Raw genomic sequence first — 21222 nt, forward strand, 5'->3', positions numbered from 1 at the left:
TATTTTAGCCAGGTAGGTGTTGTGTCACCTAAAAAAGCATGGTTTCTGTTCATTTGAGAAAGGGAGCATGGATGTTTAAGTCCCTGCTAAATAACCTCTGTGTGCCTCAGTTTCCTCTTTTGGAAAAGGGTGATGACAGTAGTTCCTTGAGGAGTTGTGGTGGGGGTTCAATGAGATAATACATGTGAAGAACTCAGCACAGTGCCTGCCATTGAGTAGATGCTAAAGAGATGGATGATGGGTGCTCATATTAAGTGCCTGGTACCAAGCTGAGCACCTTACCTGTGTTATCTCATTGAATCCCCATGACAGCCTGGTGAGGTAGAAATTAGTGTCCTCATTTTATAGATGAGAGCTTTGAGATTCAGAGAAGCTGGCTGCTTGCAGAGGTCACAGCTGTGGAGGGGGCAGAGCTGAGGCATGAACCCTTGTCTCAAGTTGTCACAGTCCTTTCCCTTTACTGCGAGGCAAAACTGCCTCCTCATGGACACTCACCTGGTGAAACTATGGGGCCAAGAGGTATGACGAGATGGAAACTGAACTTGACTAGCTGACATCCAAGCTGAACCCAAGGCCCAGCCACCCGCAGGGGATACCCCCTGCCCAAAAGAAAAACGGGACCAGGACCCAAAAAAACCCTTTTAGGTCCCCACTGTAGCAAGACCTGCAAACCTGGGTCAGAAGACCAAGAACTTCAATTTGCTGAAGGACCCTGAGCAACCCCCTTTTTCCGTGAGCCTGTTTTTCCATCTGCAAAATAGAAGGCGTGGAGTTCCTGCTATGGCACAGTGGGTTAAGAATCTGCGTTTGATCCCCAGTCTGGTGCAGTGGGTTAAAGGATCTGGTGTTGCCACAGCTGGGATTCAGACCCTGGCCTGGGAACGTCCATATGCTCTGGATGTGACCATAAAGAAAAAAATGGAGAGAAGGCTGCCGGACATTTCTAGCAACCTAGCCATTTCTGGGACATTTTTTTGAGCAGTGTGGCTAGAATGTTTTGACCTCCTTGGGAATAAAGTCTTTATAAACTAGACATGCTGCCTTCCTGTTAGAGCGTTTCTCAGTCAGCATTAGAACGTTCTAACTGCTGGAAGTGGGATGGGCAAAGGAGTGAGAAAACCCAAGTGTCTGTGGTTAGGGACTGCTTCTCAGGCAGGTGGGCTCCCAGCAGACCTTCCCCAACCTATACTGACACTCAGGATCTGGCTGTCTCGCCATGAAGCCCTGGGCTGGTCTGGCCCAGGTGAGTGAGGGGCTGGGGCCATAGCCCTTTGCTGGTCCCAGGATCACAGGTGATTTATAGTTCCTGTGTTGGACTTTGACCTTAATTTCTTCTGCCATCGTGGGGCTGTAAAATTCAGTAGGGACCTGCAGGCGGAGTGATGGAGTTGTCAGGCGGGCAATTGAGTGGGTATTTAATCAATCAGATGTGTGGCTTGCCATTTAGGAGACAACAGGAGGACGTAGGTAGAATCAATCCGGTTCATTAGCGAGCTGCACGTGCTGGCCCAATCAGAGCCCGCCAATGGTAGGAGGGGGGTGGGCCACCGAGCTGCAAGTCACCTTGCATGAGGATGTGTCCTGGCTGGTGGGTGGGGACCAGGTACCCACCCAGGGACCTCTCCCGATCCTTCACACTAGACCTTCCCCAAAGAGCTGCCTGTTGCATCCTGTGGGGACAGGGAGAAAGAGGGAGGGGGTCAAACCCCAGGCAAGTGTATAGTGGTGAGATCCAGCAGCAGGGGGAAGTGTTCCCAACTGTGGTTTGGCTGCATCCCCAGGAGGTTGATTGGACTGTCTCTTCCTCCTCCTTCCATCGCCTCTGCACATAAGGCCCCACTTAGCTGAGCCTTGGCCATGGTGTCTGTCCCCATATCTCTCGGGCCCCCTCCCCCTCTCACTCTCTACCACATAATCCCAGCTTGATAACTGGTCCCAGAAAGGCCTCGCATGCCTTCTGACTGTGAACATCTCATTCACCCCCAACCATCCTCTCCTTCCACATCCCTGGGAAAATGACTTTCTGCATCCCAGGCTTTGTTGGATGGTCAAATGTGACTTTTTAAAAAGGCACTCAGTTGAGTCTTCCTCACACCCAAAGGGATGAAAAAGAGACAGCATATTTTTCTCTTTGATGTGAATGTCAGACAGACAAGGGTTCAAGTCCCAGCTTGGCTGCTGATTCACTGCAGGACCCCAAGCCTGGGAGCTCCTTGCACTGGCTGCTGCAAGTACCGTGGGAGTCAGGAGCGTACTGTCAGGTTCCCCGTGGTGTGCCCAGCGTCCAGTCTGAGGCTTGTGTCTAAGGGTTGGCTCCCCGAGAAGCAGACCCTGAGACAAGGACTTGAGAGCAGGTAGTTTGCTTGGGAGGTGACCCCAGGAATCTCAGGTGGGAGTGAGAGGTCACAGGAGGTCACTCAAGGGAAGGAACATCGTGAAGCCAGTTACCACGGGGTTTCTGGAGCTCCATCCACTGGGAAATCGGGGGAAGCTGTGCCTGAGCTATCAGAGCTCAGGGCGAGGGGGCCGGGGTGTAAGTCTGTGGACTCCTAGCCTCCATCGAGTAGGAGCAGCTTCTGGGGATGTGGACACCCCATCGTGCCAACTGCTCCCTTGGAAAAAAAAACACCCACAGGCCAAGAGAGGGACAGATACTCCCACCGAAGCAGCCCCTGCCGTGTGGAAGTGAGCATGGAGGGATGTGTGTGGTGCCTGCTACTTCTGTCACAGTTGGGCACATTCCACAAGCACAAAATGAGGGTGGTGTTAGTACTTATCTCACAGGGGGAGTGGGAATGAAATGTGCCAATTTCTTGGAATAAATCCTGGAACCCAGGAAAGACTGAACCAGAGCGAGCTACTGTTACTATTTTTGCAGTCATCTCAGCTGGAGTGGCTCCATCTGTAAAATGGGATTGTGACCCCGTCTTGCTGCTTGTTTTTAGGATTAGGAACAAATCGCGTCAAGCTCCTCACACAGTGCCAGGCCTGTAGTTGACACTCAGCAAGGTGGTGATTACCATTATCTCCCTGACTCTAGGGGGCCCCACATCCGTCCTCCCAGCCAACCTGGCATCTCCCCAGCAGGAGGCCTGGGATCGCCATGCACAGGGCGCAGGCAGTCACGGCTACCCTGACAGCCCTTGACATCCCGTAATTGCTTTCCTGTGACGACTCCTTTAAGCCCAGAGCCGCTGGCCAGGGCAATTTGCTCCCCATCAATTTTTATTTCCAGGTTTTAAAATAAAATAAAGAGAAATAAAGAAGGGGGTGGAGGAGCCCAGGAACAACAGCGTGGCTGCCATAACAAGCAAGCCGGGGACCCCACACCTTGAGCGCACCTGTCAGCCTGAGCCTCATCCCTCCTCCCCCTGCTGCAGAGGGACACGTTAATATGTGGGCCTTGGGCCTGGCCCCCTGGGGGGACACCCCCGCCTGCAGGGCTCAGTGCTGCTTCCCCTCCCTCTCCCCCCGCAGCTGCTGGCACAGCTCAGGTGGGAAGGCCAGGCTGAGAGAGGCCTCTCTGCGGAAGCATGTTTGCTAAGGACTAGAAAGAGTAGTTAGAAGGGTGGGTAGAAAGAGGAATACTACTTCCTCTAGATGGTGGTTCTTGGGTTCCTGGCACTGGTCTAAAGCACCTTCTAAGGAGCACTTTCCAAAATACCCACACCAAGCCCATGGGACAGGGACAATAATTGGGCCCATTTTACAGATGAGGAAACTGAGGCTTAGAATAGATGTTACTGTTGGAGGCACCAGAGGCTGTGTATACCAAGTCTCAGGGGCCTGGCAAGAACTTTGACGAGCCTTTGACGCTGGAGAATGGTGTCTCGTATGGTCAGACACTTCCTCTGGCTCTGGTGGAGGATGGGCTGCCAGCACCACAGGAGAAGCAGGCAGATGGGCCAGGAGCCCCTGAAGCCCAGGGTGTCTTCCTCAAAGTCCCACAGCTGAAGGGCTGGGCAGAAGCTGGGCCAGAACCTGGATCTCACTCTTCCATTTTGGAGGGGTTTTCATGCCCCTCCATGGAGCCACAAATCCTTTTGAAGCCCTTGGTGTACTGTGCCTCCACATTTGTGACCCTTCAGGGCCAGAGAGTCCAGCAGGCATCATAGAGGCTTTACCACGCTCCCCAGCTTGTTAGCTCCTGTAGGGAAGGTGGGGCTGAGGGAGATCCTGAGACCTTCTCTGTACCTAGTACCGTGAGCAGCTAGTGATGTGGGCGTGCGTGATGGTGTGCAGGCCAGCCATCCCAGGTCCACGGTGGAACGCGAGGGAGCCCCACCACCCACTGGGTCCCCCCCCTTTCCTAGCTGCCCTCTCTCTCGGCAATGCCCCCCAACCACGTGCTCTGAGCCTCTGTCCCCAGCCTCCCCACAAGTACCCTTTAGTCCTGAGGCCTCCTACACACTCAGAAGGCCAGGACCTGGGGACTTTCCTGAATGTATCTTTCTTCCGCTCCTGGATCTCTCCTGCACTCTCACTTACTCCCTAGTCCCCCCATCCACCTGGAGCACTCACCTCCTTATCTTTCCACTAAGTCCAGTGGGAGGCACTTTCTTACAGCCACCATCATTTCCTCTCCTCCCAGCAGGGCGACCACCACTGCCTGGCCAGGAACCCCCCGGGAAGGTGCTCAGAGTAGCAACTTCCAGCCCAACCTGACTTCTGTCCACCCCGCACTCCCCATGCCCTCCCCCATCAGCCGGTGTCCTTCTCCGATTAGCTAGCATCCTTCTGAGCTGATGAGGGAAACAGACACACCGAGCATTTTCCCAGAAGTGTGGGGCAGACCAGATGATATGTCCTGGCCATCAGCTTCTACCCTGTGTCCTGGAGGGAAGCCAAAATCCTCGTCCACAGCACCGTGGACAGGAGTGTGGGCCAAGTGGAGGGCACTCCGGCCTCTGGGCTAGTGGGCTTCTCCAGTGGAGTCCCTCCTGCCTCCTGCCAGCCCCCCAGCCCCCCAGGAGCTTGCAAGAGTGCACTTAATCTCACGTGGTTTAAGGAGTTACTCGGAGGGGCTCAGCAAATGATGAATGTGGAAAGCATTACCAGCAAAGCACCGGGGCTCCGTGGAGCTGTTTAAAAATGCATTCTCCCATGTAAATTTCTGCTCCATCAATCCTTATGACATGTCAAACATTGCTATTGTTTCCTGAACAAATTGTACCGTGTGCCCTTCTCTGCAGATCTGTGCACGGGAGCAGAACTGCTCACCGGTGCCCGCTGCCTGCCACCATCGCTGGGACCCAGGGCTGCTGGGGAGGCAGCTGGGCCCGCCTTGCTTCAGAGCAGAAGCCCCATGCAGGGCATCCGGGCAAGCGTGCATGACGGGGGTGCGGACGCTGGTGGAGAGTGATTGAGTGTGTGCCTGCCAGCTGCCGGCCTGTGGGGAGAGGTGCACAGGTGGCTGGGAAGGGGTGTGCGGGGGCCACAGGGGCTGAGGTGGGGGTGGGCCGTTGCTGGAGACTGAGGGTGGGTGCGAATGTGCGTGTTTCTCTGTTTGTGTGTGTAGCAGGATGGGGTCTACCTGAGCCAGAAAGAGGAAGTTTCTATGAGAGTATGTGGGGTGGGGTGGGACAAAGATGTATTGGGGGCTGCCTGAGACACAGGGCGGGAGAGAGACAGAGAAAGGGTGTGTGTGTGTGTGTGTGTGTGTGTGTGTGTGTGTGTAGAGAGAGGGGGGAGGGGAAATGTGAGGGCAGAGAAGACACAAGGGCAGGACTTTCTAGCTATAAAGAAGGGTAGAGGGTTTTTAGAAACATGAGAGAGGAGGGCGGCTGTCCCCAGGGAGGGGTGGGAGTGCCAGCGCGCTGTGGCATCTGATGAGCAGTGGTGGGAGGCAGACCCGGGAGGAGGCCAGAATGGCTGGAAGTCAGGTAGGGGCATAAAGCCCAACCTCAGCAGACAGATGACCAGCAGGCCATGATGGGGGATAACAGGGAAGTGCAGGGGTTCATGGTGGCCGTGTGTCAGCAAGGCGGGTACCCTGGAAGGGAGGCCCTTGGTCCAGGGTAAATGAAGGGAAGAAGGTGAGAGATGGTGACTGTTGTGCAAACAGGCTGAGGGCTCTTGGGAAGAGACAAAGAGACAAGAGGACCTGACTGTTGTCGAAATGGTCCTCAGGGTGGGCAGGAGATGTGAGGAGAGTCAGAGGCCAGGGAGCTAGGCTGCACAGGGAGCCCTGGCATCCTAGTGGAAGGGAGAGCTAGATCCATAGGGTGCTGGGTGAAGAGCCCTGCCAGGGTCAGAACGCTGCTCACGGCTGGCCAGGCTGCCCCAGCCTTTAGCAAGTGACAGCCTCTCCGAGTCTGTCCCCTGAGCCACCTGCATACACCAAGTCCAACCTTGGGTGGGGCTGGGGCAGGGGGGACCTTATTTGGGGGCCAAGGATCTTGGCTGAGGGCCTGCATCCTGGGAAATCACAGCCAGGGCCCTCTGCCTCCCCTGCTGATGCGCACGGCCAGAATTGCTAGAGTGCAGCCCCGCCAGGCAGAGGCTGGGGGCAGAGCCCTGTGACAAGAAGACTGCCCGTGGAGGCCCATCTGGTCTACAGGGTGAGGCCACTCACCTGGTAGGAGCACCCTGGCTCCCATGGCTGAGCTCTCAAACTGCATGAGGACACCTCTCCCCCTGCCCTCCACAGGGGAGGGGGTCCTGGGCAGGGGCAGGCAGTGGTTGAGAGCACCTGCCTTGCCGTCGTCTGTATTGGGTTCATGTCCTGGTACTGTGGCTGCTTGATCTTGGGCAAGTCCATTGATCTCTCTGAGCCTCTGTTCCCTCCATCTGTGACATGGAGATAATGTTGGTGCTGATCCCATAGGGCTTTGGGGAAGATGGAATGAAAGAGAGCGTGGGAAATGCTGTTCACAGTGGCTGGCACACAGTAAGTGTTCAAAGGGAAATAGCAGGAAAATAGCATTTGACCCCCTCCCTGCCCTATAGCCAAGGGAGAGTTAGATGCTTCTGACGTGGCCCTGTCCGGTCTGGAGATCTGGCCATTCCCCCGCTGCAGGTTCACCTTGTCTTAACCTTTGGAATTTTCCCCCCTGTGTATATGTATTTTTTCTCCCTTTTTGTCAGCAGAAGAAAATTATACTTCTGCCGGCATTGTCCATCAAGGAAATAAGTGCTCGCAGATGCAATTATAAAGCCCCAAATGAGGGAATTAGTTTAGCTGGTAATGCCAGGGTTGGGGAGAATCAGAGGCGATGCCTTATAAATCAGGTGCGGGGCAGTAGACGGTCCCAGCCGCACCCTCTCCCATGTGCTGACCTCGGGGACAGAAGCTGACCTGCTGGCCAGTCTTCCTGAGCTGCAGGTGCTTCCCCTGGGGGAGGCAGAGTCATTCTGAGCCACCTCCAGGCCTCAGGGAGAGCAGTTCTCATCAGGAGCTACTGGGCTTCTCTGTATCCAGCCGGTGACTGTCCTCTTGACCCAAATACACTTTACCAAAGACTATCTCCAGGACTAGTCAAGCTAATATAGAAACCCCAGTCACCTGCTAGCCCATTTTCTGCTGTTACCACTGTCTGAAATTGTGTTATTTAGCTATTTTATTTTGGGTTATTTAGCTCCATTATTGTCGATCTCCCCTTTCTGATTGTAAGTCACATGCCATCAAGGGCACTGTCATGCTTATGTCCATGACCTCAGAGCCTGGCACAGTAGCTGGCACACTGGAAAACTCAGAAAATATTTACTGAGTACATGACCATGCATGAGTCTGGTCATCATTTTGGTGAAGGTTTTTGCCATGGTGCGCCAGGCATCCCCCATCTGCCGGCCCCTTCAGACCCACTCAGCCCATCTCAGTGGCTCCATGCATGCCTGCAGCTGACTGCGATGGCTGTTCAGTGAGTGCGTCCCCACCCCACCCCCCACTCCCACTCCCCACAACCTCTAACGTTTGGCTGGTAGGGAGCTTGGGTGGGAGATCTGAGCTTGGGAGACTCACTGGAGATGCTTTATAAACCTCAGCCCTGCTTCCTGGGCAACCCAAGGAGCCCCACTCTGGCTGCTCATGGTCCACTGTGGTATCTGCTGATGAGAAGTGCACCGGGGGCCATTGAAGCATGGCCATGTGGCAATGGAAATCCCAGATTTTCCTAAATTTGACAAAGATTTTTGACCCCTATGCCAGACGCAACAGAAGATACAAAAATAGGTCAGGTACAAACTTGTCCATCAAGAGGAGGGAACAGGGCATACACACGCAGGTGTCAGGAACGGCAGGCTGTTCCGAGGGTTCCAAAATGGGTACAGCCAGGGGCTCTCAGGTCAAGAACAGCAAGCAGCCAGGGAGCTCCCCAAGGGTGGAGCTCTGAGGAGTGGGCCAGAGCATGGACAGCAGTTATGGAACAAAGGGATGGTACAACTGAGGAATGAGAGGACAGTTTGGGGGCATCAGAGAGAGATAGATGCAGAACTGCCAAAGCCAGCCAGGCTGGCAGAGCCATGACGCCAAGTGCTGGTCTGGAATTAATTCAGCAACTCTGGGGAACCACTGAAGCTCTTTGAGCAGAGGAAGTTCATTTTAGCCATTGGTTTTGACTTCTTGCCCCTGGCTCGCTAACGAGAATCTTAGCAAGTAGTAAAATGTGCTAGTGTGTTCGTGCAGGCGAGATCCTAGCCCGGATGGCATAGTAGTGGGGACACAGAGGGAGGGCCAGCAGCACAGTTGACAAGCCCACCTGGAACCCTGGTTTGGCATTTCTTAGAGTTGCCAGGTACAACATGAGAGCCCCCCAGCCTGGCCAGCTGGGCCATCCATGTCCCCCATCCTTGTGGCCATCTGACCAGCCTGCGAGATCCCGGAAGCTGCCCTGCAGGGATACAGATGTGCTGATTCCCAAAACATGGCAGGAGGGAAGGGTGTTCATGGCCTGAAGAGGATTTCCGTTCTCTCTGCACAAACCCTCCTCCCTAATGTGGGCCCAAGGGTCACTGTTGGGCGCTGGATTTGTCTGTTGATTTTTCAGTTGCTCAGGCACAAAGCACGTCTTGGGAAGGAGGCTGTTTGACAAATACTGTGACAGGCAGAGTGGAACTGGGTCAGAGCCAGTCGCCAGCCCTGCCTGAGTGGGGCAGGTCGCAGGGTGGGAGTGGGGCAGGGCCCGGCAGCGCCCCCTACTGGGCAGGCCAGCATGGCCGAGCTGCTCCTTGGCCTCTACAAGGATGGAGCTTTGGGGGCCTCTCCCACAAGGTGCTACGCACAAGGATTTGGAGGCCAGCTCTGCCCCCTCCCAGGGAGATCTTGGGCAACTTATCATCCTGTCTGTGTTGCCTCCTTTGTTAAAGACAGGGAGCAGAGGACTTTAACAGTAGCGACCACATACGAGTGTGGTCACAATTAAACGGTGTATAGTATACCTTAATATATGTTGTGTGGATGCAGATGAAGCTCTAGATGTCAGAGATCTTGCCTGATCTTACTTGAACTTAATCCAAGCCGCCCTTACATCCAGGCCCCATGATCCCACCAGCCCTCAGGGCACTGCAGCCTCCTAGGGTGGGTGAGAAACACCTCAGCTTCAGCTCAGTGCAGACAGGGCAGGGAAGATCCCCTGCAGGGAGGATCCCTAACCCAGCCTTGGGGAGCCAGGAGCTCAGGAGTGGTGAGCAAGGCAGGAGAGGAAAGAACCCGCAAGGGAGCATCGTGGGCAGAGCCAGTCAGGTCCGGGAGCTGCACACGGTCCAGACTGTACATGATCAGATGTGAGGCTGGCGTGCAGGGCTGAGAATGCCCATGAAGGTGGAGGACCTTCAGTAGGGCTGCCAAGGGGCCACATTTGCTGCCTCCTCCTGAGCACAGAGCCCCTAGCCGGCCCCCCTGCCACCTGGTGCTGGCCCGAGCACCCTGGCCAGGCTCTCTGTGTCAGCGCCGGCTGCCCCCACCCTGGCAGGCGCATAGAAGCAGCTTTTCATCTTTGCATTATTCTGCTTCGTGCACTTGAAAAATGAAGGTTCTCCCTCTCCTCTTCACAAGGCATACATATTTCATAGGGTCATTAGACGGTGGCACTAAAGGACTCACAAATCTTCCCTGGTCAGCTTCGGCGGCCTGGGCAGCAGTGAGAGGCCCCCTGGGAAAGGGGTCACTGTGGGAGCCATGGCTGTGCCCACTCAAGGAGGGAGTGGGGGGGGTGGTAGGGGTGGCAGAGGCCAACGTCTGCCTGGAGAGAAAGAAGGCAGTCCCATCTTGTCCCTGGGGACTGGTCACCTAATTTCCCTGGGCCTCAGTTGCTCTAGGCCCCAGAATGAAGACTGGACAACGGGGGCCTCAGGGGTCCTTCCCACCCTGACAGCCCAAGTTCAAGTCCATAGGGCACACAGATATGAAGGGCTTGTCCCCAGGGTCCAGACGTGACCTTCAGGGACAGGGAACGCCCCCTTGTGGTTTAGCCTGGCCCTCTCTGCTGACACCTCCTAGCTCCTCACCTCCTTTCCCTCCTCCCCTTCTCCTGGCCCCTCCTTTCCCTCCCCCTTAGAATCCTCTTTCGTCCGCACCCTTGCCCACATCTCTCCACCACCCACTTCCCATTAGAATTGGTCCCTTCATTTCCCAAGCGTCTGTGAAGCACCTGCCACATGCCAGGCTCTATCCAAGATGAGAGGCAAGCCCCACGGATGCAGCCCTGCCCTCCTCGCTTCCCCAAGCCATTTTCTTTGAAAGATGAGGATGCCCTCGCTCCCAGGGAGCTGCTATTTGGTCACACAGTGAACTGGGCTGTGGACACTAATCTGGAATGAGGGTCTCTACACAACACTGACCCCTGGCCAAGGGGCTTCATGGCATCTGGTCAGCTCTCCCCCAGACCAAGCTGCGGTTGGTGTTGTCTAATAACACCACATGTGGTGATGGCTACTTACAGGTGGAATAAAAGGGACTTATGGGCGCCTCCCCACCTTCTCTGGTCCCTGAAAGGGGAGGCAAGAGGGGGGATTTTTATGAGAAGTTTTTGGTCTCTACTCCCCTGAAATAACCAGGCACCTCTCCTTCTTGAGAACACGTTCTCTTCTTAGAAGTAAGAATACATTGAGGTGAAGGGCATGGCAAGATGGCATTGGGTTCAAATCCCGACTCTGCTCCTTGTGTAGCTGCGAAGGCTCAGGGCAGCTGTTTACCTTCCCTGTGCCTCAGTTTCCCCGTCTGTAAATTGGGAGCAGTACTAAGGATAGCACCTACCTCATATGGTCATTGTGGAGATAAGAGTGCAGAGTGGGCAAGAGTGGATCAGCGCAGTGTTACTGTGAGGAGTGACTCAGGGCATGGGGAGGGTCTGCCCAGGGATCGGTCCTGGGTTGGAGGGTGAGTTACTGAGCTCGGCGTTTACCTTTCCTCTTACTCGACACACGTCCCCTGGGAACCCAGGATGTGCTCAGAGCTTGGCTGGGACAGTGAAAGGACAGAGGTCTGCACACAGTCTGTTGAAACACAGTGGGGACGCTGACTGAAAATTGACCACAAGAAGCCGTCCTATAGGAGTTCCCACTGTGGTGCAGTGGGTTATGAATCTGACTGCAGTGGCTTGGGTAGCTGCAGTGGCACAGATTCGTTCCCTAGCCCGGCACAGTGGGTTAAAGGATCTGGCATTGCCACAGCTGCAGCAGAGGTCACAGTGACTGCAGCTCGGATTCAGTCCCTGTCCCAGGGACTTCCGTATGACGTACCGCAAGTGCACCCGTTAAAAAAAAAAAAAGGCAGTCCTGCAGAAGCAGGCTGTCCACAGCCTTGAAATGGCTTCCTTTGGAATAACCTAGTTTTCTGGATAACTAAGATCTTAACCCTTTGGGTATAATTTTTTTTCATTTAAATCATTTAGAATAGAAATATATTACTCACTTATCTGCCTTCCTGCACTGAATATACTGAACAAAATTTAGCATTTTTTGGAAATTCAGGTTTATCATAAAGAACACAGAATGGTATATATTTTATAGAATCTGGGAATTTTAAACAGGACCCTCCAAAATACTTAATACCAGAGTATTAAAGGGGATGACTACGGAGAGGCTGATAAAAAGAGTAAGAATTTTCAGTAATAAGGTGGATAAGGTCTGAGGATCTAATGTATGACATGGTAACGATACAGTTAACATTGTAGCATATAACTGAAATGTACCAAGAGAATAGAACTTAAGCAATCTCACCAGACAAGGGAAAAAAGGTACAGGTGGTTAATTACCTCAATAGTGGGAATCCTTCCTATTGTCAGGTATACCTCAATGTAATATATGTTATAATAATTTTTATTACATGATAAAGATATAATTTTTGCCAATTACACCTTAAAGCTAAAAAATAAAATAAAAATAAAAATAGATATTAAAACATTTTTTTAGCAATAGAAACTGTATCCAATTTTGATCTTATAGAGAAGCCCTTCATGTAAAACAGGTGACCCCAAGGTCAGCCCAAGCCCTTTCCATTACTGGCATCTGGCATCTGGTGGCAGGTAGCAGTTCACCCAGCTCTAGGGCAGTAGCCTGGGAGGGAGCAGAGGTCACAGTGCCCGGCATGGAGCACATGCTTACTAAGTAACTACTGAATGACTGTATGCATGGTGTCCCTTAGCTGGCACTGCAGACTGTAACCACGCCAGGGACAATGTAGAAGCCCAGAGGTCCCAGCCGCAAAAGCCAGACCTCTCCTATAACTACCATCCTCCTGGAGAAGGGAGGAGATGGAAAAAGGCCTCGTGCGGGGCCCTAAAGGAAGGAACCCTGGGCTGGGAGTAAGGGTCCCAGTGTCTGCCCCACTCTGCTTGAACCTGGTTGTGACCTAGACTGTGACAGGGTTACACCAGACCTCACTGTGGTCTGCACCTCAGTTTTGTGATCTGTGAGATGGGTGGAAATGTCTATCCTCCTCATCATGGTGCAACAGCTATAAGGATAAAATGAGGTCATAATAAACATGGATGGCCTTTGTAAGTATGAAAAGTATGGCGTTCACTCATGGTGCAGCAGGTTAAGAATCTGGCATTGTCACTGCTGTGGCTCTGGTTGCTGCTGTGGCGTGGGTTCAGCCTCTAGCCCAAGAACATCCACACGCCACAGGCAAGGCCAAAAAAAAAAAAAAAAAAAAAAAAAAAAGAAAGAAAGAAAATATTCATTTGGCCCAGCGGAAACGAATCTGACTAGTGTCCATGAGGATGCAAGTTCGATCCCTGGCCTCGCTCAGTGGGTTAAGGATCCAGTATTGCTGTGAGCTGTGGTGAAGGTCGCAGACAGGGCTCAGATCTCGTGTTGTTATGACTGTGGTGTAGGCTGGCAGCTGTAGCTCCGATTCGACCCCTAGCCTGGAAACTGCCACATGCTACAGGTTCAGCCCTAAAAAGCAAAACTATGAAAGGTATGATAGCAGTGCAGGCTGGCAGGGGTCACCAGTGTTGCCCTCGCCATCAGCATAAAGCTGGCCTCTCTCTCTCCAGCGTCTTTTGGCTGTAAGTGACAGAAGCCAACTTGGACCAGCCTGGAAAAGAGATTCTCTTGGACTCACAAACCAGACAGAGGCAGGATGTCAGATTCAGGATTCTAGAACCACCAGGATCAGCCTCTCTCTTCATTCTCCCCACACATCCTGCAGCTCCCAGTTCCTGGCACCCCAGCTTCACTGCCCTAGAGAAAAGTTTTTATCCCTAGCAACAATAAGAAGACTTCCAGAGGATTCTGACAGGCCCCAGCTGTGGTCAAGGACTGCTCCCAGCCCGGTCCCTGAGGTCACAGGCAGAGCAGTTTGTACTCAGATTGCACTTGCTCGAGCAGGGAGGGCTGCCAGAGAAGATGGATGGGGGTGGATGGCAGACTGCTTCCAGCAGAAGTTGCCGGCCAGATGCCAGTCTGCCCTACACAGGCAGTGGATTATTCCTGGGGTTAAAGAGGGAACATCAAAAATCCCCCCAAGGGGCCTCCCCCACTGGGTAGCACATCTGACTTGGAGGCTTTGGGGGCCGGAGGAGAATCACCAGAATCATTAAAGGCATCCAACCTTTGTTTGAGATTTTGCAAACCTTCAAGTTGTGACCCCAAGCCCCAGGGCCAGGGTCCCTCCCCGAGCCCTCTGAGCATCTGCAGAGAATAAGTCTGACATGAGTCCAGGATGGGTGGTTTCACAAAGTTAGAGATTGAGGTAAAATGATCCTCCAGGACTACACACTCCACTATTAACCTAAGTCACCATTCGTGACTGGTGAAAACCTTACTGAACAGCATAGAAAATTCGGCCTGGGCCTGAGGAGCTGGGAGAGGGGAAGCGTGGGTTACTGGGGACATTTCCTGGTGAGATCGGAAGCAGTAACGACTTTGTTCTCTCCTTTGCAGGCAACAGACAGTGACGTGGGCACTTTCGGAGAAGTCAACTACTTCTTCAGCGATGACCCTGACCGGTGAGCCCCCGCCCCAGTCCCTCCTCAGGGGCCTTCTGACACTCACCAGGCCCAGGAAACCTCTCCGTGCCAGGGAAGCACGCCGTGACCCCATCATGGCCAAGGAACTGGGCTGGGAGTCCTAACTCACGGGCACTGCTGCTGGTTTGGCCCCGATTGTGGTCCAGTGTTGCTCAAATTCCCTAAACTCTCTGGGGCGTAGTTTCTCCCAGAGAAACCAGTTTCTAAAACATAGTTTTTAGTTTGGGGAATAAAAAAAAAAAGAGAGAGCTTTGAAATGCTAATGACAGCACAATACCACCACTATCAGGAAGAGCAGCTGAGCTTATGAAGCTCTCACTATGTGTCAGGCTCTTTGTCAAGTGCTTAACTTGTGCTCTCTGATGTAGTCCTCACAACTGAATGCTGGAGGAACTCAGGGCTGACCACTCTTATTATCCCCACTTTACAGATGGGGAAACTGCAGCCCAGAGAGGCTGTGTCACTTACCCAAAGCCACACAGCTGAGAAGCGCCAGGGCCAGGCTTCGGCATGTGGTCTTCTCCACCAGGAGACACAGCCTCCAGCAGGAAGGGGCTGTCAATGAGCCACAGCCATTAGGTGGGTGGGTGGGTGGACTCGCTGCCTAACCTGCACCAGCTTTGCCCTGTCACCCACCAAAGTCCTGGGCCATCTCTTTCCCTTGTCTTCAGTTAAACTGAGCCGAGGGGAAGTCCTCTCATTTTCAACAGGGTCAAAAACCAGGTTGAATTCAGAGGGCGTGTCTGTTTCTAAAGACAAAGTGCCTGATGCATCTGGAAGTTCCACAGGATGAGTGAGACAGTGGCTGTCACCTTGGATCACTGGCCCCAACTGTCTGTGCGAGTAACAGAGCAAGAGACAGAGACTGTTAGGTGTACACAGCTGTTCTCAGCCACTCTGTGATGGGGCCTCCAAATGGGGGGAAGGGGCCAGCAGCAGGACCAATGCACAGGACACCCCTGTTCCTGAGGACGCCCCTGTTCATGTGGCCTGGTTCTGATGATCTTGGATTTTTCTCATCTCTTCCCATCTTCTGGGTTAGGGGCTTTCCTCGTCTCAGAGCCAGGACCTTCCAGGCTTGGTGGTTGGTACACAAATGTCAACCGACAACTCAGAGGAGCTCACTCCTCCCCTTGCTCGAGGCTTTGCTGCCTATTTAAAGCATTTTGGTGCAAGACCATCTGGATGGAAGAATTTTTTTTTAATTGCCCAAATATGTGGGGTTTTAAATCATGATATAATGGACAGGATATTATTATTCGTTTCAGGGATATAACATGATTTGATATGTGTACATGTTGCAAAATGATCACCATGATAAACCCGGTTAACATCCATCACCACGTGTAGTTACAAAAAATGTTTTCCTGTGATGAGAACTTTTCTGATCTACTCTCTTAGCCGCTTTCAACTATGCAATATGGTATTATTAACTGTAGTTTCCATACCATATGTTACACCCGCATGACATTGATTTTAGAGCTAGAAGTTTATACCTTTTGACTCTGTTCACTAATTTTTCCATCCACCACCTACTCCCTGCCTCTGGCAACCAGCGTTCTCTGTATTTATGAGTTCCGTTTGTGCTTTTTTGTTTTAGATTCTACACATAAGTGAGATCATACAGCATTTGTCTTTCTCTTTCTGATTTATTTCACTTAGCATTATGCCCTCAGGAGATCCATTCATGTTGTCACAAATGGCAAGATTTCCTTCTTTTTTATGGCTGAATAATACTCATGTGTGTGTGTCTATCTATTCATTCTTCCATAGGCACTTAAATTTTTTCCATACCTTGGCAATTGAAAAAAATGTTGCAGTGAATATGGGGGCGTGGATGTCTTTTTTGTCTTTTTCTTTCTGCTTTTAAGGGCCACGCCTGCGGCATATGGAAATTCCCAGGCTAGGGGTTGAATCTGAGCTGCAGCTGAGGCCTAAGCCCAACCGCAGCAGCACCAGATCGAAGCTGTATGTGACCTATGCGGCAGCTTGCGACAGCTCTGGATCCTTAACCCACTGAGCAAGGCCAGGGATCAAACCCACATCCTCATGTATACTAGTTGGGTTCTTAACCCACTGAGCCACAGTGGGAACTCCAAGATGTCTTTTCAAGTTAGCGTTTTTGTTTTCTTCAGAGAAATGCCCAGAAGTGGAATTGCTAGATGATATAGTAGTCCTGTTTTTAGTTTTTTGGGGAAACTCCATACTCTTCCATAGTGGCTGGCCAGTGCACAAGCGTTCCCTCTTCTTCACATTCTTGCCAACACTTGCTACTTTTGATGATAGCCATTCCGACAGGCGTGAAGTGATAGCTCACTGTGGTTTCTATTGGCATTTTCTCTGATGAGGAGCAATGTTGAGCAACTTTTCATGTGTCTGATGGCCATGTGTATGTCGTCTTTGGAAAAATGTCAGTTTGGATCCTCTGCCCATTTTTTAATTGGATGATTTGGTTTTTTGCAATTGAATTGTATGAGATCTCTATATGCATGTTTTAGATACGAACCTTATTAGACATACGTTTGCAAACATTTTCTCCCATTCTCTAGGTTGTCTTTTCATTTAGTTGATAGCTTCCTTTGATGTTCAAAAGCTTTATCAGTTTAATGTAATCCCACCTGTTTGTTTTTTATTTTGTTGTCTTTGCTTTTGGTATCAAGTCCAAAAAATCAATATTGATGTCAAGAAATTTACTGCCTGTCTCCTAGTTGTGTGGTTTCAGGTCTTACATTGAAGTCTTTAATCAATTTTGAATTGATTTTTGTGTGTGGTATAAAACAGTTTTTTTCTTTTGCCTGGGGCCGACCAGTTTACCCAACACTATTTATTGAAAAAACAGTCCTTCCCCCACGGTGTAGTCTTGGCTTCTTTGTTTTAAAATAATTGGCCATATACGTACAGGTTTAATTTTGGATTCACTGTTTTGTTCCACTGATCTGTGTGTTGGCTTTTATGCCAATACCATACTGTTTTGATTCCTATAATCTTGAAATATAGTTTGAAATCAGGGAGCATGATGCCTCCACCTTGGTTCTTTTTTCCTAAGGTTGCTTTAGCTACTGAGGGTCTGTTGTGGTTCCACACAAATTTTAGATTGTTTATTCTATTACTATGAAAAATGTCATGGGAATTTTGATAGTGATTGCATTGAATCTATAAATTAGATAATATGCTTTAGATAATATGGATATTTTATGAGTATTAACTTTTCCAGTCTATGAGCATGGAGTATCTTTCAGTTTATTTGTGTCTTTTTCAACTTCTTCCATCAGTGTCATAGTTTTCAGAATTCAGGTCTTTTGCCTTCTTGGTTAAATTTATTCCTAGATAGCATTTTATTATTTTTTGATGCAATTATAAGTGGGATTGTTTTTTGTTAATTTCTCTTTCTGATAGTTCATTATTAGTATATAGAAACCCAGGGCTATACCCATGACTTATGGAGGTTCCCAGGCTAGGGGTCTAATCAGAGCTGCACCTATGGCTGTACCCATGGCTGCACCCATGGCTACACCCATGGTTTATGGAGGTTCCCAGGCTAGGGTTCTAATCAGAGCTACAGCTGCTGGCCTTTGCCACAGCAATGCAGGATCCGAGCCACAGCAATTCAGGATCCGAGCCACATCTCTGACCTACACAACAGCTCACGGCAACGCCAGATCTATAACCCATTGAGTGAGGCCAGGAATCGAACCTACAACCTCATGGTTCCTAGTCGGATTCGTTTCCACTGCACCATGATGGGAACTCCCCAGCAGAGTTTTGTATATTGATTTAGTATACTACAACTTTGTACCAAACATGTTTTATTCTAACAGTTTTTTGCAGAGCCTTTGGGGGTTTCTACATGTAATGTCATGTTATTCTGCAAATGGTGACATTACTTCTTTTCTGATTTGAATGGCTTTTTTTCCTTCCTTAATTATTCTGTCTAGGGCTTCCAGTACTATGATGAATAAAAATGGGGAGAATGGGCATTATTATCTTATTCCTGATCTTAGAGAATATGATTTCAGATTTTCAGCATTGACTGTATTGTTAGCTGTGGGTTTGTCATATATGGTTTTTTGCTTTTTTTTTATCTTGGGATACTTTCCCTCTATACGCAGTTTGTTGAGAATTGTTATCGCAAAATGGATGTTGAATTTCATCAAATGCTTTTTCTGTATTTATCAAGATGATCATATGCTATATCTTTGACTATGTTAATGTGACATGTCACATTGATTCGTGGCTATTGAACCATCCTTGCATCCCTGGAATAAATCCCACTTGTTCATGGTTGAATGATCTTAATGCACTGAATTGGTTTGCTAATAGTGAAGTTTTTGCATCAGTGTTCATCAGGGATCTTGGCCTATAATTTTCTTGTGGTTTAGTCTGGTTTAGTCTTAGGGTAATGCTGGACTCATAAAATGAGCTTGAAAGTATTCCTTACTCTCCTATGTTCTGGAAGAGTTTGAGAAGGATTTGTTTTTATTCTCTAACTTTTTTTTTTTTTTTTGTCTTTTTGCCTTTTCTGGGGCCGCTCCTGCGGCGTATGGAGGTTCCCAGGCTAGGGGTCTAATCGGAGCTGTAGCTGCAGGCCTACACCAGAGCCACAGCAACATGAGATCCGAGCTGTGTCTGTGGCCTACACAACAGCTCATGGCAATGTCGGATTCTTAACCCACTGAGCAAGGGCAGGGATCGAACCTGCAACCTCATGGTTCCTAGTCAGATTCGTTAACCACAGCGCCACGACAGGAACTCCTATTCTTTAACTTTTTGATAGAATTCAACATTGAAAGCAACTGCTCTTGGAGTTTTGTTTGGGGGGGGAGATTTTTTGATGACTGATATCTCTTTACTAGTAATCAGGTATATTTCTGCATTTACCTCTTGATAAGGTATATGTTTCTAGGAATTTATTCATTTTTTCTAGGTTGTTCAGTTTGCTGGCATACATTTTTTCTTAGTAGTCTCTAATGATCCTTTGTATTTCTGTGGTATCAGTTATAAGAATTTCTGACCATTACAATCCCTCAACATCTAAATATCTCCAGTAGGCAGAAACTCTTGTTCACAAGAAAAGGAGAATCTTTCTGTCTTAGTTTCCACTTTGATTAAGTCAACCCGCTCGTGTCCTCTCAGTACCTGTCCACCCCACCCCTCATGTGGTCCCAATCCCTGCCCACTCACCTCCTGTTAGAAATAGCTGAAGCTCTTCTTATTTAGGAAAAATGAAAAAGAGGGCAGTTTCAGACTTCCTTAATGTCTCTTTGTCACCTAGGGCAGAGATAGGCTGGTAAATGCAGGCCCTTATCTATAAGCTGCTTTATACCTGTGTCCTTTCCCTCCCTCCTCCCTGCCTGACACAGGTTCTCTCTGGACAAGGACACAGGACTCATCATGCTGATTGCCAGACTGGACTACGAGCTTATCCAGCGCTTCACCTTGACAGTCATTGCCCGGGACGGGGGCGGTGAGGAGACCACAGGCCGGGTCAGGATCAACGTGTTGGATGTCAATGACAATGTGCCCACCTTCCAGAAGGATGCCTATGTGGGTGCCCTGAGAGAGAATGAGCCTTCTGTCACACAGCTGGTGCGGCTCCGGGTAAGATGCTAGGGTGCCCTGTGATTGACTGTTTCTCTTCCCTTCTCTCCCTCTCCCTCCCTCTCTCTCTCTCTGCCTTTTCCTGGACCACCCCCTCAGGAAGCCAGTGCAAGAAGTGCCAACCACAAAGAATTCTTCTCAGATCAGCGGTCACATTCTTGGTCTGTGTCAGTTCACCTCTGAGCATCACTTCACATCCCTGGTTCCTGTATGAGCTTAGTGCCTGTCTTGGCTTAATTTTTTTTTTTTTATGGAGGAGCTGAATTTATTTATTTATTTTAAATTATCTTTACTTTTTCCATCATAGCTGGTTTACAGTGTTCTGTCAATTTTCTACTGTACAGCAAGGTGATCCAGTCATATATACATATATATATTCTTTTTCTCACATTATCATAATCCATCATAAGTGACTAAATATAGTTCCCAGTGCTATACAGCAGAAACTCATTGCTTATCCATTCCAAATGCAGTAGTTTGCATCTATTAACCCAAATTCCTAGTCCATCCCACTCCCTCCCCCTCCTCCTCACCCTTGGCAACCACAAGTCTCTTCTCCAAGTCCATGAGTTTCTTTTCTGTGGAAAGGTTCATTTGTGCCATATATTAGATTCCAGATATAGGTAATATCACATGGTATTTGCCTTTCTCTTTCTGACTTAACTTCATTCAGTGTGAGAGTCTCTAGTTTCATCCATGTTGCTGTAAATGGCATTATTTTGTTCTTTTTTATGGCTGAGTAGTATTCCATTGTGTATATATATATATATATATATATATATATATATATATATACCACATCTTCTTAATCCATTCATCTGTCAGTGGACATTTAGGTTGTTTCCATGTCATAGCTATTGTGAATAGTGCTGCAGTGAACATACGGGTGCATGTGTCTTTTTCAAGGAAAGTTTTGTCCGGATATATGCCCGAGAGTGGGATTGCTGGGTCATATGGCAATTCTATATTTAGTTCTCTAATGTACCTCCATGCTGTTTTCCATAGTGGTTGTAGCAATTTGCATTCCCACCAACAGTGTAGGAGGGTTCAGCTTAAATTTTAGGTCTGCATTCACCACCACCCCCATCTCCCTAGGTGAGTGCCAAGCAGTTCCTTGTGTAAAGCGCCCCCTCCAAGCCCTTTAGTGGCTGCTTAAAACCGGGTGCTGCTGCAGCTGGAAGGCACCAGAGACCATGGACACAACACACTT

The 21222-nt window shown here is 49.9% G+C and overlaps 1 protein-coding gene across 8 annotated transcripts in view; it reads left to right on the forward strand.

Moving 5' to 3' along the window:
• Positions 1-21222, forward strand: part of CDH23 (cadherin related 23) — a 467077-nt gene that overhangs the window by 308903 nt on the left and 136952 nt on the right. For all 8 annotated transcript variants that reach the window (XR_002338421.1, XM_021072656.1, XM_021072657.1 and 5 more), the window contains 2 exons: positions 14329-14393; positions 19775-20012. Coding sequence is in view for 7 of the 8 variants with exons in the window: in XM_021072656.1 (XP_020928315.1) it covers positions 14329-14393; positions 19775-20012 (303 nt within the window). In the remaining variant the exon portion in view is untranslated. The remainder of the gene's footprint in view (positions 1-14328; positions 14394-19774; positions 20013-21222) is intronic.

This window comes from Sus scrofa, chromosome 14 (assembly GCF_000003025.6).
Source record: "Sus scrofa isolate TJ Tabasco breed Duroc chromosome 14, Sscrofa11.1, whole genome shotgun sequence".
Classification (NCBI taxonomy): domain Eukaryota; kingdom Metazoa; phylum Chordata; class Mammalia; order Artiodactyla; family Suidae; genus Sus; species Sus scrofa.